The following is a 17,991-nucleotide window of genomic DNA, read 5'->3' as shown; positions in this document are numbered from 1 at the left end:
GTACTTAAATATATCACATATGTATGTTCTATTTTTATCAAGCCAACTGTGAAAAAGACCCAGAAGCTTAGCTTCAGCATCAAATTCCATCCCATTTCCAGCTTCTTATCTCCTTAAGGGAAAAACCCACATTAAAAGGAAGTAGCCTAAGAAGGCATAGTTTTGCCCTTCGGACACAGTTTTTCCCACCAGCTGTTTTTTTTTCTGGAATGTACAGCTTATTTAATTACCTGCAATGACAGGTGTGGAAGTGCTGGTCTATCTCTGCCTCACTGTGCTGCCCTTGTGTCTTTTATACTGTTTATTCAGGGCTCTGTTGAATGACACAACCCAAGGAATAGGTTCTTTCAGGACACAAGCTGCAGGAGGTAACATTTGGCTTATTTCCTCTGATGAGACCTACTCACATGATGGGCTTCTTTAGGGAAGCTTTGAAGGCATCTGTGTGTAGTGGCAGATATTTCATAAGCTCTGCCTCTAGCCAGAGGAACTGTGGGTAAGAGGGCAACAACATTTGCCACAGAGAAAGCTCTGAGGCTTTTGGCTGATAGTGCTCAGGTCTTCTGTTACCAGGGGTGGTAGGTGTGACATATATGTGTGTGATTTCTGAAGCAACAGCAAATCTCTACAGAAAAACTTTATGGGGAACATGGTGTGTGTTTGTAGAATATATTTGTGTTAGTGAGTAAACTTCCTGTATCTTCTGTAATTAAATAGTTCAAAATAAAACTTCACTGAAATTCAGATAGACATATTAGAAGCCACACGGGTTGGGGATAAGGTGGCTGGGGGCAGAAACAGCACGTTTTTCTGCCCTGGTGGCTCTTTAACAACTTTTTTAAAAAAGGTAAATGTTGACTTGATTGTTAACACTGTGATGAATAGACTGTAGGGGACATATTATGAAAGCTAGTTTGTGACCTAAGCAGAGAAAATGTCAAAGAGAGGATTCATTTTCCAGAAAGTGGCCTGGAACACTGAGGGAGGGAAAAGGAGGAAGCGTGAGGAAGGGCCAAGGGGAGAGGACGGAACGGGAAAGAGAGAACAGAGAAGATGTAAGTGGGATGAGGCTGGAGATAAAGGGAGAGCCAGGAAGAAGTTGGGGAAGAGGAGGGTGGGGGCAAGGAAAGGTGAAAAAATCAGGAAGGAGAGGGCAGAAGGAGATGAGGGGAGGAGGGGGAAATAGGTTAGGAACCAGGGGATGAAAGGTCAGGAAGATAAATTGACATTTATTTAGCGTTTATTGTACGTCGGGTAGTGTGCCTTCACAAAAATTCCTTCATTAACTCTCACGAAGACTCTGAAAATTGGATGTATTTTATTCTTCAAGTTTTAGATGAAGAAATTGAGGCTCAGATGTCTTGAATAACTGTCCAGATCACAGAGCAAGAAAAAATGGTTGGAGGCAAACACTCCTTTGTGTTCTTCCAAAACTCCTGCTCCTTTCTCAGCTTAATATTTATTTGGACCATTTGCCTTTGTATAAAGTGAAATAAATAGGCAAAGGAAAGCCTTTTGGAAGAGCCTTTAATAAGGCCTGTGCCTGCATATGTACCCAAGTTCTATTTTCAGTGATGATGGTGTCTAAGAGAAGACTACATTTGAAGCACTATATACTTAGAAAAGAAGACATAAAAGCAACGTCTTAAAAAGATGACCTTAGAAAATGAGCTATATATGCCATGAGAATAAGTAGCTTTAGCAAGAACTATTTGGGGCAGGCTGTTTTCATTGTTATGAATAAAATCACAATCTTAACATTAGCAATTCCATTTCACATAGGGGACATCCACAGCAACTGTCATCTACTGACCAAATAGTTATCTTGCTTCACATACAAATATGATTCCTATCAGATAACTGACCCGTTTTTGAAACTTCAGAAGGTATTTTCACTTTTCTTTTTTCTTCTAGAAAATCTAAATGAAACAAGAAAACAAAGATCTACAACAAATCAAGAGGTATAAGTGGTGCAAGACACACAGTAGACAATCATTTTTCAGTGAAGTAATTGATGCATGTTCAAAGTTCTCTTGGAGAAAAGATATCAGTTACTTTGATTAAAAAAAGTCATTGATGTATTTGGAACTGTACAGAAAGAAACTTGTCGGTTTTAATTGGTTTGATTCTAGATGGTCCATCTTCTCACAGAACTAGCTCATTGTAAAAGGAATGGTTGTACTTCTTGGGACAATGTTTTCAGAATTTATTTCTTGGAACATACATATTAGAATCACTTGGGGACTTAGCTCATGTCCGAGGAGTTGAAGCCCTGAAATCTCTCTTTTAATAAGATCCTCCAGAAATACATTATTTGAACTAAAGTTGGAGGACTACTGATTTAGAAGTTAATCAACTTTCTTTATTATACAATTACAGACTCTGGGCTGTCCTTAATAGAATTTCAATAGTTGTCTACTTACATACAGATTAGCTAGGACTCAGACTTGTACTTCTATAGATTCTAGACCAATACTTCTCAGCCTTTAGATTTGAGTCATGCAGGAAGTTTACTAAATGGTAGAGTTTCAGGACCCATCCAAAGCAGCTGGCTTGAAGCTACATTTTCTGCATTTCAAATATATACTCCCTGTGGTTGTGATGTAGGCGTTCTGCTGACTTCACATCCAATGCACAGCCCTTCTGGAAAAACTGTTCCTACAAATACTCATGCAGCCTCTGAGAGGACACTTTATTGGGGATAAACAATAAACTCCATTTGTAAGTAGCCGGAATTATCAGAAATTTCTTCTTATTAATTTCTATCAGAATTAATATGAAGTTTTGCATAATCTCTCTCGTTTTAATTAGAATTGCATAGAAGATATTTATTCTCAACATAATAATAATAAAAAAAAAACTACCTTGACCAAGAAAGTAACTGCTTTTGTTGCCTCTGGGTTCCTGGGATGTTCCTTCAGCAGAGGGTGAGTAGGTGAAGAAAATGGAGGGGCTCAAAAATGCATCCCTGATAAGAAAACAAGGGCCTTTGCTATTTATGCAGCTACAATGCTTGGACAATGAAACATCTAGGAAAACTTGAAATTCTCACTTTCTAGAATATTATTAGCACATACTTAAACAAAATAGAACTAAACTGTATCATCCTGAGTTGCCCTGGATATGGGAGAGTCCTATTTGTCAGAGTAGATGGGGGAAAGTGTCCATAAGGAATAAAATGGGACTGATTTGGATGAGGCAGAGGTCCTCCTGGAAGAAATGCATGGGAGCCCTCTCTCCTCCCAGGTGCTTGCTCACTTTTGTCCAGCTGCAGCTCCATGCAGGTCAGGGAGCTGGCTCTCATGCCTGCTGAAGTCAGATGTTGAGTAAATACAGAGAAGGTGATTGGATGGAAAATATGGGCTTGTTTCCAGCCAATTCACGGGAACATCCCCAAATCCCAAGAACTTAGCTAATTAATCCTATTTGTTTACTTGCATTGTAAAAATAACTCAAATATTTTATTCACTGATTTTGAAAAAAGTTGTAGTTGACCTTTGAACAACATGGGTTTGAACTGCATGATCCACTCGTATGAGGATTTTCTTCAGCTTCTGCCACCCCTGAGACAGCAAGACTCCTCCCCTTCCTCCTTCAGCCTATTCAATGTGAAGACTATGACAATGAACACCTTTATGATGATCCACTTCCAGTTAATGAAGAGTAAACATATTTGCTCTTCATGATTTTCTTAATACAATTTTCTTTTCTCTAGCTTTTTTATTGTGAGAATACAGTATATAATACATATAATATACAAAATGTATGTAAATCAACTGTTTATGTTATCAGTAAGGCTTCCAGTCAACAATAGGCTATTAAAGTTAAATTTTTGGAGAGTCAAAAGTTATATATGAATTTTTAACTGTGTGTGGGGCCAGCCCCCTTGCCCCTCATTGTTCAGTGGTCAATTGTAATTATTAGTAAAGTTTCAAAGATCAACAAGCATGCATGTGAACATGAAGAGAGAGGTACTTAGAGCAGCCATGAGTCTATCAATCATTTAAAATAAAGTGACTGGGCAAGTTAAAAAAAAATCTGTGCCTCAATTATTCACTTGTAAAATAGGGATAATAATAACAAATAAGTAACTGTTAGCAGTGTTTGATTAATACACGAGGAAGTATAATGTGTATTAATTCCTAAAAACTGACTGGTACAAAGTCAGTACTCAAGAAACAGAATGCCAGTTATTCTTGTTAACATTAGTAATAGCAGTGTAATTTGCCGGAAGGACACCTGTGAGCCAACACCAGTTAACTCTGTTTGAACTGCACTTAAAATGATTACACAGGTCAAGAAGAGCAGAAGGCAGAATGTAAATGAATACATGAAATCTAGAATGCTGTCTTTGTCTCACTTTTCGCCTTAACTTAGGGAAAGACTGAATTTTGGAGAGGAGGAAAGTAGAAGGCATTGAGTCCTGAGTGACCTGCCTTATAAACATGTCCTGTGTTCATTTTTCTTAGAAAAGATATCTTTTCTCTCTGCTGTTCTATCCAGTTTTAAGGTGCAAGATTCACACAACATCAGAAGTCTTGGTGTGTTTAGATACTTTTAATGATACAATTCTCAGATTGTTTATTCTTTGTGGTGGAAAATAGAGAACTCCAGAATGTGAACCCAATATGTCTTCCCAAAATGTCCAAGACAATTAGACCATAACTGTTCTAAAACATAACATAAAACTTAAGTGAAGGTGCTTAAATCATTGCCAATCCCAGCATCTGAATTTGCCTGTTAGTGAGAGATGTAGGGAACATTATGGATTCTAGACTGTGTCAGCATTCCTAACTGTGTAATCTCTGGGGCTTCCCCTGAGATTTATGAAAAATAGGAATGAAAACAACTGCACTGCATAGCGTTGTGGAGCCTTAAAGAAAAAAGGTAAAGTGCTGACCCACTGCAAGCTGGTATTACTCCCACAAGTTACAGCTCAGAAGTTTTGGCTCCATTTGGGGATTTCCACTGGTCTACTACCTCTTGTAAAAGAAAAGCACTGGGAAAGGACACACCCAGGTTTTCTCCCTCACTTTGAGTCCAAAATTGCCCTATGTCCACAGACCCATTTTGAATTCTTGAGCCACAAAATATGATGCCTAGAGGACAGACATTTCTGCTGGCACAACGACCTTGAATCAGGTCATTGACATGAGTCGGCAGAGCCTAGATGGAGCCTGTCTACCCCCATGCCAAAGCTCATGTAGTTGACACTCAGTCCATGTTTTTATTTCATCAACAAAATATGACTTCACTTTTCTTTTATAATCCAGAAGCATGAGAATACATTTGTTGCAAACTACATGCAGAGAAAATGGGGGATTCCTTTGGAAACTACATCCTCTTAGTAATAAATAATTTTTGATCTACTATACACAACAGTAGTGCATTTCTTGTTAAAACAGCAAGCTTTTTTTTTTTTACCAAAATGAAAAGAAAACATTCATTTCTTTATAAATATTTAAATAGTTTAAATACATATTTCATACCAAGGATATAAAAATAGCCTCTGTGTTTTTTTGATAAATAAAGACGTTTTCATTTACATGGCAAATAACGTGCGAATAGCTAACAATTGGCCACCAGTTCTATTTGACTGATTGTCTAGGAGATGACATGCAGTGATAATTGTCCCTTTGCCTTCACAAAAAGAAAAATAGATCAGCAGGAGCTGTACACTCCTGAGGCCAACAGTGCTATGGATATTGTTCAGGAATGACAATCAGGCACTCATGAAAAACCTTTGCCACACTTCACAAAAGCCACCTGGGACAAAAGTCATCCACAAATTCTTTGTCTAGGACTTCTAGCTGCTCAGACCCTCAGGGTCTTTGGATTGTTACCAATGTCTGTCAAACAGACCAGTAGTTTAATACCTGTACAGAAAAATGTTTCTATTATGCTTCTAGCATCTAGAAATTGTTTGCTACAGCATGGAGGTGGTTCTGCCTTTCCCTGACTCCTCACACTCTTTTCTGCAGGATTCCCAGCTTTGCTCAGTCTTCCTACCCACCAGAGGCAAAAAAGGCAAACTAAAACTGTCATGCAGTGGTAGGTTTGAAATTAGCAGCTGCTTCATGGGCACTAATATCATACATTTATGGCTTTGTTATCTTTCACTTCTGCTGTGCTTGTGACAACTTCCAGTGGAAAGTTCTCCAAAGGTTTTGTAGACGCTGATGCCATTCCTTCCTGGTTCCAAGATCCTGGTAAGTTTTCCAGACTGAAGGAACTCACAGTTCCCTGACTGAAGCTGCCCTCCTCTGATCTGCTTGGGAGAACTAGGTGCAAAGATGTCTCCGAAGAGGAGCAGACAGAGGATGAGAGAGTTGCTGAAATGGACTGCAGAGGTGTCAGCGTAGAATCTGAATGTGGAGAGATGCACCTTAAAAATTGCAAATGACCTTCTTGGACAACCTGGTAGTGGGAAGGTGAATAATCAAGGCTTGGAGAATGATAACGTTCACTGTCTGCAGGATTTTGCTCATGAGCTCCAGTTCGCTGGGGGCTGCTCCCCACAGAGGAGGGATCCACACTCCAAATGTCTGAGGTGATATTACTGCTACAAAGTTGTGCTTGCGTATAGGCAGCCCCGCCTGTTTGCAAGTGTAGGCAAGGCTGGTGCACACTCCAGCTCATTCTGGTCTGTAAGCTCTCCCTGGAGGGACACACAGAGGTGCTGTGCAGAGAGCAAAACCGTGATGGCTGCTGAGGTGACAGAACGTTTTCCAGAAGCTGGATCACATTTCTCATGTCTTTACCCAACTGAGAAACTTCCTGAGTCAATGTTGTTACCTATGTGGATAGAGCAAAGTGAAAGGCAATAGTTAGAGGTGCAAAGTAGTGACCAAATTTCAGAGAAATGAAGCAGGGAAGTAATATTTCTTTTGGTTTTCTTTTATTCCTACTTATTTATTTTTAAACATTTTAGCATTTGCTTGGTGAAAAAGAAATTTCTTTTTTTTTTCTTTTTCTTTTTTGAGACGGAGTCTCGCACTGTCGCCCAGGCTGGAGTGCAGTGGCGCGATCTCAGCTCACTGCAACCTCTGCCTCCCAGGTTCACGTCATTCTCCTGCCTTGGCCTCCCGAGTAGCTGGGACTATAGGCACCTGCCACAACGCCTGGCTAATTTTTTGTATTTTTAGTAGAGATGGGGTTTCACCATGTTAGCCAGGATGCTCTTGATCTCCTAACCTTGTGATCCGCCCACCTCGGCCTCCCAAAGTGCTGGGATTACAGGTGTGAGCCATGAAAAAGAAATTTCTTAATAAGAAAGCCTGAAAAGCTGCTCCAACTCCAACCAAGCCCAAGGGGTGACTGGGTAGGTTAGGCATCTGAATGAACATACATCCTGATCTAAAGACGTCCTCATTCTGAAAGATCCTAGAGGGGCATAAGTAGTCTGGGGATCTTAATCAGTGATTTGGGATTCTTAAACAGAATGAGAGATATGGATCCATCATCTCTTAAGTACTGATGATATCTCTGCTCACTCTGGGTGAATGGGATGCACGATAGTGCACGAAAATCATCGGACGCTTCAAAACAATGTGGAGTGGAGAAATTGCATGTAAAGCACTCAGCACACTAAGCACTACTACCTATTTGGAGTAGACACCTGGTGAATGGTAGGTCTCACTCTTGCCATTTCTGGTTGAAGCCTATGCTTATTATAGGCCAGAGATAAAGTGGCCTTCAGTGATGGTGAGGTTGCTACAGAAGAATTCATACCAGATTTGCTACAGAGAAAGTTTGCAGAAAAAGGGAAAGCTATGGAATGAGAGTTGGAAAGAAATAAAAAGACCTGCAATGCGGATAAGTAGAGATAAGCACTGCAGAGTGTCTGAGAGTCCTGGAACCCATCAGTGAACCTGAAACCCCATGGAATTATAGAACAACAAATTGTGTTGTATGTACTTCATTCTGTTTTCTAGGTGAGACATTTAGCTTTCACAGCCCCCAAACACTTAAGAATCGTTGAAGAGTCTTCGTTTTACACTTAAAACGCATAAGAAAATTCTTCAGATAATTTATTTTCCTAATGACCACATCAGTATTTGAATCATGGAAGAACACCAGAAAATTGAATTTCACTTAAAGTTGGCTTTTCTAAAAGATATGTATTCTTCAAATTGAGGAAAACATATTTCAGAAAGCAGGACACACACATATATTTTCTAGTCTTTGGTTATATTCATATAACTAACATAATGTAATACTTTGCCTTCATTGCTACAATACTTTGTATTTTATAAAGGACTTTCTATGACTTTATTGTACTGTCATGAATCACAAAACACTAATAGAAGCAAATGAACCTATGGGCTAAATATAATCAGGAAACAAAAAGAGGTAGTTCAACTTCATTGAACTGAAGATTCATTCAAGACTGCTGTTTTGGGCAGACATTCTTCAACATCTAAGTACATATTCCTAATTCATCCAGCAACTTAATTCAGTCTACTTACTGTGAGTGCATTCTGAAACTAATTCTCCCTGGCAGGTCCATCAGGAGGTAACACTGCTGAAAGTCAGGCATTTTAAAAAAGACCAGAAGGAGGTTCTTCCATGGTTCGGGCAACCAACTGGTAACACCTGTCTTGAAATTGCCAGGCCAAAACTATTTCTGCCCTTCTGCTGGCCTAAAACTCAAGGGATTCAACTGAATACTTGTCTAGGCTTTTCAGCAAATCCAAAACTTCTGAAGACAACAACATCTCTCAGTCCCACATTTGAGAAGTGAAACAATGAATATGAGAAAAATTCAATATGCTTTGAAATCTTTACTACAGGTTGTCAATTTCATGACCTGCCAAGCTTCAATTCTAAAGCACATGAATCACACTTAAATCATTACCCCAGGATCTTTGCACTACCTACATTCACAAGGGTTCCATCTTAAATTGATTAACTCTTATAATTTCAGAAGACAAGGCTGCCACTAAATGAGATTGTTAAAGAGGCACATTAGCCATCCATTCATATAGGCTGTCCAAGCTAAATTCCTGTGTGAAGCTCACCAGGGCTACATTAGTTCACTTCCCAATAAAAATGCTTTGAATTGACCTTCTATTGAGAATTAAATAAAGGCACAGTCTCTGAAGAACAATTTTGAATTTTAGGCACATCAACTTATGTTATTCAACAAATGTTTGTATGTTTGTAAATTTATACAATGTGCTTTCAGGTACATTTTCCCTATTGGATCTACAAACAGTGCTAAGACAGGCAGGGATATATTATTATTTCTCAACTTGTAAAATGGGAGCAATAAGACTTAGAGGTGAAAGGACATTTTTAAGGTCACTTATTTCATGAATGACAGTCTTCAGCCTAGAATTTAGGACTTCTAAGTTTGGTATTCATTCTGTTATAGAATGTTATCATGTGGAAAAAGAAATATTGCTTAAGAAAGGGTTGAGAGATTTTTCCTAATGTGGTCAGAACATGTAAAGAGCACAATGACACAGAAAGGTAGCCTCATGAGTAAAAAGCTGTGTGAAATGTTAATTCAACATTAAGTAAATAGCGTCTTCTCTAAAAAAAATAGGAGACTGATTAAACACAGTAAAATATCTTCATAGCAAACTATATGAATGCAAAAATAGTTTCCTCAGGGTAAGAACTGGAAACAGATATGTTAATAGACATATTTCTGATGAACTATTTTTCTAGTTTTCAAAATAAATATTTTTCCATGATTGAAATACCTTTGCATAGACACATTCTTTTTTTTTACAGATATATAATAATCATATATATTTATAGGATGCATGTGATATTTTATATATGAATACTGTGTGCAATGATCAACTCAGGATAATTAGTATAACCACTATCTCAAACATTTATCATTTATTTGTGTTGGGAATATTTCAAATATTTTCTTCTAGATATTTTGAAATATACAATAAATTATTGTTAATTATAGTCACCCTACTATGCTGTCAAACAATGGCACTTACTCCTTTTATTTAACTGTACTTCTGTGCCCATTAAGTAACCTCTCTTCATCCTCACCTCTCCCTTCCCAGCCTCTGGTAATCATCATTCTACTCTCTACCTCTGTGAGATACATTTTTCTAGCTCCCACAAACGAGTGAGGACATGCAGTATTTGTCTTTCTGTGCCTGGCTTACCATGCATTTGCACAACTTTGAGGCCATGAACTTTGAATGGGAATCCAGAGTCTTGACAGGATCCAGGAACATAAACAAGCACTAACATTTTCAGAAAACAAATTACTATCCTAGCTTGAACTAAAAGGAGCAAGGAACTCAAGGAAACAGATTTCTTTAACTCTAGAGGGAAATAATCAATTTATGTTAGGGAAGATTCCTGTCACTGTGTCTCTGGGGATACACCCTTGAACCTTATTAAAGTTGCATGAGGGAATTAATTGTGTTAAGTAAAGGATCTCTCTTTTTACCATGACAAAGCCAGCTGTCACAAGGAGAGATGGCATTTCCTAGAAGTAGAGACTGTGGTGACAGTAAAGGTGACAACATACTGCCACAGAAAATGCCATAAAGTTTTACTGCATTTTTGTTTACTGCTTCCTGCTGTGCTTGCTATCAAAATTTATTCTAAAACAGGAAAGATCTCAGTCTTGATCAAATGTTGAAGGCAAAGAATGCAGTGTTGCTACTATCTGAGGGTGGTGGTGCAAGTGCTTCTCTATAGCATGGTAAGAAGACACTCATTTGCTAAAAAAGGATTGTTGGGGCTACTTTGTGAACAAAACCCTATCCACTTAAGAAGACATGTATACATATGTAACAAACCTGCACGTTGTGCACATGTACCCTAGAACTTAAAGTATAATTAATAAAAAAAGGATATGTCTTCAAAATACAACTTAATTGCAAAGAGATATGTCAATTAAAACAAACAAAATTCTTCTGATCAAATGAGCCTAAGTTTTCCCACTTACCTCAACAGCAGCATAAAATACTTAAATGTTTCTGACGCTCATATTAGAAAATGCAATCTTTTTGAGCAGGTAATACAAAGCCCTTCACAAGCCCCACTTAGTTTTTAATGACTCCATGTCCTGCGTTTTCTCCCTTGCACACCATCAGATACAGTGAGCTTTACCCTTCACTGCCCTGGTGCGTGCTGTTCCTTCTGACTGTGGGCTCTTCTCCTCTGCCCTTCTCTGTCTGGCAAGAAAATCTTCTCCTTCAAACGTCTTTTAATACTTAATTTCCTCAGCAGAGCATTTCCTTGACTTACTGACACTCACGTAGCAGTTTTAGCCCTGACCAATTTGCATCACACAAGACTGTACCAACTAGTCTTTGAGTTCCTTGAGGGTAAAACTGTTATCTCAGTATCTCCTGGTCTCAAGGCAATGCCTAGAACACAACATGCACTCAGCAAATCTTGAATGTAAAATAAATACAACATCTCCATTTTGAAGGACTTTTGATTGTTATATTGCCTTTGATTCTGATATTATTTTATCTCATGATTTTACCATAAATATTTTAGGGGAAAGTTGCCTGACACAAAATTGTATTAGAAAAACTGTAACTGGCCATCTTCATTCCAAGTATATATACTAAAAGTGGGTATGACTGTTAGAATTCATATATATACCTTTCCTAAAGCAAAGCCTTGACTATCATTTTAAGTGCAGGTGGTATTTCTACTGTTAAGAATCCCTTTTCCCTTATTGTGTTTCCTTCATAATTGTAGAAATACGTCTCCATTAGCCAAGGTTTCTGCTGGATTTCACTTGTCTTATTGCTTTGTCATCTGTCCCAGCATAAACTTGATTTCCATGGGTAGTTCTAATTCTCTGGGAAATTTCCCCCAGTGACTGATTCTTAGATCTCATAACTACATTATGAATGCCAAGTGATGAACTCAATTAAGTTATTAAGAGTTGTTTATCAACTGAAATTTGGCAAACATTTTGCATCCCTGATTGCTACTCTGGATGGCTATTGTAGATGTGGCCTTCAGATTCTCTTTATAAAAAGACTGCATAAAGGAAACATAACAATATACATTCTTATTTGTTTATTAATTTACATTTTCTTTATCCATTTTCCCCTCTTCCTCTTTTTTTCTTCTTCCCCCTTCTCCTTCTTATTCTTCCATGGATAAGAATCCATCAGCCTGGAATTTAAAACTGTTGGCCAAACCAGTTTACCATCACCATCTGCATAGCCAATTGTTCACATCCAAGATTCCTCTCTCTCTTCCAAAATCCCAACTGTTAAAAAAAAGAAGTGATGAAAACACCATCTGTGCTTCCAAGTGGTACAGTTTTGTATCCAAAACTTTGAAGCACCTAAAGATTCCTCCCTTGTCTATTCTCCCAGCTTCTTGCATTCACCACACAAATCATTAGACGTTTTGCAGGCAACGCATTTGCTCTTGTTAAACAACATCTCCTGTCATGAATAAAAACCTATGTGACAATTGACTTGCCAACTGGCCATGATAATCCACCCACTGATCCTTCCATAACCCTAAGAAGGGAATCACTGACTACCACAGCTTTTCTATTTCTGTTGTATCCAGGTTTCCTCAGAACTTCTGTTGGTTTGGAAATAGTCATTGTTGCCCTATATTTCCAGAGTATCTGGTTTACTCCTCTCATGTTTAATCAGTTTTATTGGTGTAATGTTACTCTGTGTCATAGTTCCATAAGGGCCCTGTTGTGAGGATTAAATAATATAATAGATATAAAACTTTAGTCCCCATATGACTGGTATCATGTCAGAATTCCAGGTGGCTCGATTTGATAGTGGATTTGTGACACAGGCACTAAGCTTGGTAGAGAACTTCTGCAAGGGAGGGAATCCTAATCCAGAAAGTATTTAGCTTAAAGAAAATAGAAACTACAGTTATCTCCATAACTCTTCTTCTGCCTTAGCATGGAGAGATAAGCCATTCCTGGTAACAATTTTACATAATTAATATCAGAAGAAAAAGTCTCGAATTTTTAGTATTGCCATGCATGGATCTTTGCAGTGGCAAGTAGAAACAGCAATAATTGATGCCATTGGAAAATGTAGATTAAGGTCCTGTATTTCAAGTACAGAGTTTGAGCAACTGCATTCAGATGGATTAAAAATTCTCTATAAAGAATGTAAGCATGTGCAGCCTGGTTTTGATCAGAATTGAATAAGGACCAATGTGGAGCGGGGGGCAGGTAGGGCAGCTACTACATATATTTATTGCTCTTTACAGTAGTTGAGCTCCTGTGAAAATCATGCCACATAATAGAACTCTACAAATCTTTGTTGATTCATGAATAATTCAATGAATAGTGAATTTCATGGTGAATTTCTTATGACTTTTTGTTATTTTCAATTGAACTTCAGTAACTTACTTTCATCAGTCGCCCTTAAATATCACTGAAAGATAAAGAAGTGTCAGTATACCTCGAGCAGGTAAGAATGTTTCATATAAGAGCAATGTCTCATGGAAGTCTCCACCACTTCAGAATGGGAGCTTTTAAAACATCATGTTATTAAACCGCTTAAATAATCTATCTGCAGTACTGGTGACCTATATGCATTGTCAGTGTCCGTAGTTAGATTGTGTGATTTTTGGTGTAAACACAGATTTACTGTTCTGGTGTGTCATTAGATTGTGCCTTTTGGGAATAAAAGTATGAGTTACTAATGCGGACCAGAGAAAATGTGTCTTTGACAATACCTTTCATTTCACATAAAATGACATATAAAATCATATAAAATAGCTTTACTTCATTTTACATATGTTTTATATTTCTCCATCTTGGTTATTGGTGTGACATAATTATTGGGCTTTAAGTATAACTGGAACTTCCGTTGATAGGCAGAGAAAATAATGTGATTTCCATTTTTGTGCATTCAGTGAGCAGATGGGGTATGCATCTGTTGACATAATCTTCTTAGCTTGAAGAGTTCTTGACCTGTCACTCAATTTTTGCCAGACATGTACACATTTCCCTGCTAGACACAATTCTCCTAAGGGGTACTAATTATACCAGTCATCCCCCGCCCCACTACAAATACATATACATTTTTACAAGCTATGATTAGGGGAAAGTAAATGGTTTTTCATTTAATCCTTTGTTATGTTGCATATTTATCATAGGATTTAGACATGTTCAAACAAACTCCACAAACAGGAAAAACAAAAAAGACGATTGGCATAATTTCATTTTTGTGTCTTTTGCTTTACAAAGCATTCAAAACAAGTGATAGTCTTTTTATCTGTCAGCTAAAATAATAATCACACTCAGCATGTGCATGCATTTCATCCAAATGATGACCTCAATCCCATTACTAATAAAAGTTGTAAATCTTTGTCTACAGCTGGAGAGACTAGAATGTTGGAAGGTGAAGTGGCTTGTTCTAGGTCACACAGGACTACTAACCAGGGTTTTACTTCTGCAGGTGCAGCCGATGTCTCTTAAATTATAATTAGGGAAGAATTACAAGTCCAACATTACCAATACAAAATGACCAATTATAGTCCTGAAAGTGATTCAATGGCTTCGTTGAGTTCTGCAAGCTCAGGCCTTTGGACATTACTTCAGCTGTACCATGGTAATCTGTTATTTATCAACCCTTTGACTGCTTTTGTCATCTGTTTTCCTGGTTTCTGTGGCAAAGTTTGATTAGTGTTCAAATTGCTGTCTGGCTAAGGGATCTTTACTGCTATCAGTAAACACCAAATGAAAGTTTGTCTGCTCTCAGAATGCTGGTTGCACAGAACAGTGCTTGCCAAACTTTAATGTGTATAGGAATCATCTGGGGATTTAGACAAAGGGTATACTCAGATGCAGTAGGTCTTGGGCAGGGCCTGAGATTCTGCGTTTCTTATAAGCTCAAGTTGATGCCAGTGCTGCTAGTTCATGCTCTACAGACAGATCCTTAGCCCCAATATATTTAGAAATTTCTTTTTTATTTTGATTTTTTAAATTGACAAAAATCATATATATATATATATATTTATGTTACATAACTTGATGTTTTGATATATGTATACCTTGTGGAATGACTAAGCTAAGTTTATTAGCATATCTATTACCTCATATCCTTACCACTGTTTCTGTGGTGAGAACATTTAAGATCTACTCTTTTAGCAATTTTCAGATATACAATACATTGTTATTAACTGTAGTCACTATGTCACTACAAAACAAAAGAGCACAGCTTCTGACAACTGACCTTTTCCACCAAGCTTTCTCTGACTCATGATTCTGTAACTGCTCTCTACTCTGGCCCCTTCTGACCTAGGAGTTGTGGTGACCTTCCGTTGTTATTATCACGAGGGGTGGTTCTACCCCTTATGGTTTCCCTATACTCTACTAACTTCTTTGTAAATAACCTTTTAATTCAACATTGCTAAAATTGCCCATTTGGAATGTGGCATTGGTTTTTACTTGGGCTCTTACTGATATATCCATCTTCTATTCAAAGATGAGAAGAGTCCTATCTATAAGCAATCACAGGCAAAGAGGAAGAAAACAACCAGTCTCCAAAAGTTACATGCATTTTAAATCCACACCTCACAGGAGAAGTTTTCTGAATGGCGTACATATTTTTTTTTTCTTTTGAGAGATCCACATTGTTATTAAAAATTTTTTAAAAGCAGTAAAATTCTCATGAGAGTTACAAATCTGCCTATTTATATAGGCTTGAGAACTAGAAAATAACCAAAAAGAGTTCTACAAAGCATAAATTAGTTGGAAACATTCCAGGTTAAAAACCGATGTCCACAAAACGTAGTATTAACATCAATAACACGTATCTAAAAATTAAAAGAAAAACTGTTGGTTTTGCCAGGAGTTAAATGAATTTTGTCGTTCTAAGTCAAAAAGTGAAGGTACAGTCTTTGTTTATATTTTGCTTTGAAAATTGATGAGCAATAACTATATATGATCAGGATGAAGAAGAAAAAAGCCTATATAGACAAATCTTGGAATGACCTGACAATTCTGTCAGTGTGTTTCAGTTGACTCATTTGTCAATGAAAAGATATAATGGCAACACTAATTCAGAGGACTAAGGAATCAACTTTACTATAATATATTACTCATGTAGGTTCCCTTATGTGAATTATTGGTAATATCCTGTTTTTGTAGGCATTTAGAAAAGTAGTAAAGCAACTTTTAAATAAAAAACAGCCTCTCTTATTATTCCATCTCTTTGACTCAAGGAGATTTCATTAATCTATTAGCTTTGTCAAGTATAACCTAGAAAACTGAGATTCTTTGTCTGTTTTCCAGTGGAAGGTCTTTCATTGCTGGTATTTTTTTTTACTTTGATAATACATAATACATTTAATTGGGGGATATTTGGAATTGAATTTTGAGCAAAATTAAATGAGGGACAAAATTTTCCTATTAGCTTTTAGGTGCTATGGTAGATACTATGAGGGTTTGCCAGTATCCAGTTTTCTTTTCCTTTTTCTTTTTTTTTGAGATGGAGTCTCACTCTGTCACCCAGCCTGGAGTGCAGTGGCTCTATCTCGGCTCACCGCAAGCTCCGCCTCCCAGGTTCACGCCATTCTCCGGCCTCAGCCTCCCAAGTAGCTGGGACTACAGGTGCCCGCCACCACGCCCGGCTAATTTTTTTTTGTATTTTTAGTAGAGACGGGATTTCACCACGTTAGCCAGGATGGTCTCGATCTCCTGACCTTGTGATCTGCCCGCCTCGGCCTCCCAAAGTGCTGGGATTACAGCCGTAAGCCACTGTGCCGGCCCAGGATCCAGTTTTCTATTTCTTTTGGGATATACAAAAGCTTACCCTTTCTTCTCCCATTGAAATTAACTGTGCCCATGGAATTAGTTCTGGTGAATAAAATACCGGCAGAAATGATGTGTTTATCCTTCAAACCAAACAATTATGTTCCACACTTCAAATGGAAAACAGCCAATCAGTGACATTCCAGATGGTGCAGCCACTTCTACTGACCTGTGTTAGGCATTTTGCTTGAACGAGAAACAAATTTTAATGACTTTGGAGTTTGTTACCTCAGTATAATTTATAACAGTGCTTATCTGATAATGGTGGGACTCTTCAAAATGTTAGAAACAGTAACTGGACTTTTCGAGGAGTTGAAAATGAGAAAATAAAGCTAAAAGATCTTGATGTTACAAAATTAAATTTGAAATCTAACTTTTAGGTCATAGTGATGATATAAAATAATTTTCTCTAAAGCCTTAGGACAATAGTGCATAGGTAAGGTAAACACCTTGTTGAAATCACAGAATAGGAATCTAAATATTTGTCTCTTTCCAAAGTGAATTCTCTTTCTTCCATAGTGTGTTTTATGCCTTATGCCTGCTGTGCCAGAGCACACAGTCTCCGTTGGTAAGCTATGGCCTGTATCTTTCTGGGTCAGCCAGATTTCAGAAATGAGAATGCACTCTAACCTTCACCTACAAACCTTTGCAGAAGTGGAGCATTTGACTTACACAGCCCAAGGCCCCTATCGTGACATTTTTGTAATTTTCAAAGAGTTTCCTTAGAGTTGCACTATTTCATACTATGCTGTAAAGCAATGGCAATGTGGTCAAAGCGTTCTAATATTAGCAACTGCCCCACATCTTTTAAACTCTCCTAACTATTCTGTGAATGTAGGTAATTACCAATATTATTCCTTTTCAGACTTTTGTTCCATATTTAGCTTGCAGATTATGATTATGAAATGTACACACTGCTGAACGGTTTCTTTATGTCTTAAATCTTTGAACAAATCTTAGAATAGAGATTCTGCAGTGCTCTGACACCTCACACAGTGCCCCACAGTCTGCCTGGCATGTGTCACACGTATTTTAGGTCGTCCTTTTGGTGGCAGAGTTTTTATCATGCAGTACATCCCACATTTATTATCAATTCTTCTCTTGCTTGCTATTAACCAAATAATAGCAAAAACAAAGAATAAAGCAATCACATGATGACACATGTTAGTAATAGAAAATAGGCAAAATGGTAAAATCAGGTTTGGACTTTAAAAAAGTGTTTTTTCTATATA

The 17,991-nt window shown here is 37.7% G+C and overlaps 1 protein-coding gene across 1 annotated transcript in view; it reads right to left on the bottom strand.

Moving 5' to 3' along the window:
* Window positions 1–4,541: 4,541 nt before the first annotated feature.
* KCNH8 (potassium voltage-gated channel subfamily H member 8) overlaps window positions 4,542–17,991 on the bottom strand; it is a 398,046-nt gene continuing 384,596 nt past the window's right edge. Inside the window, exon 16 of the mRNA XM_025375699.1 lies at window positions 4,542–6,795. Coding sequence (XP_025231484.1) covers window positions 6,091–6,795 — 705 coding nt within the window. The 3' untranslated portion in view covers window positions 4,542–6,090. The remainder of the gene's footprint in view (window positions 6,796–17,991) is intronic.

This window comes from Theropithecus gelada, chromosome 2, assembly GCF_003255815.1.
Source record: "Theropithecus gelada isolate Dixy chromosome 2, Tgel_1.0, whole genome shotgun sequence".
NCBI classification, from domain to species: Eukaryota; Metazoa; Chordata; class Mammalia; order Primates; family Cercopithecidae; genus Theropithecus; species Theropithecus gelada.
Note: the sequence above shows the minus strand (reverse complement) of the source record. Positions and strands in the feature narration are given on the sequence as shown.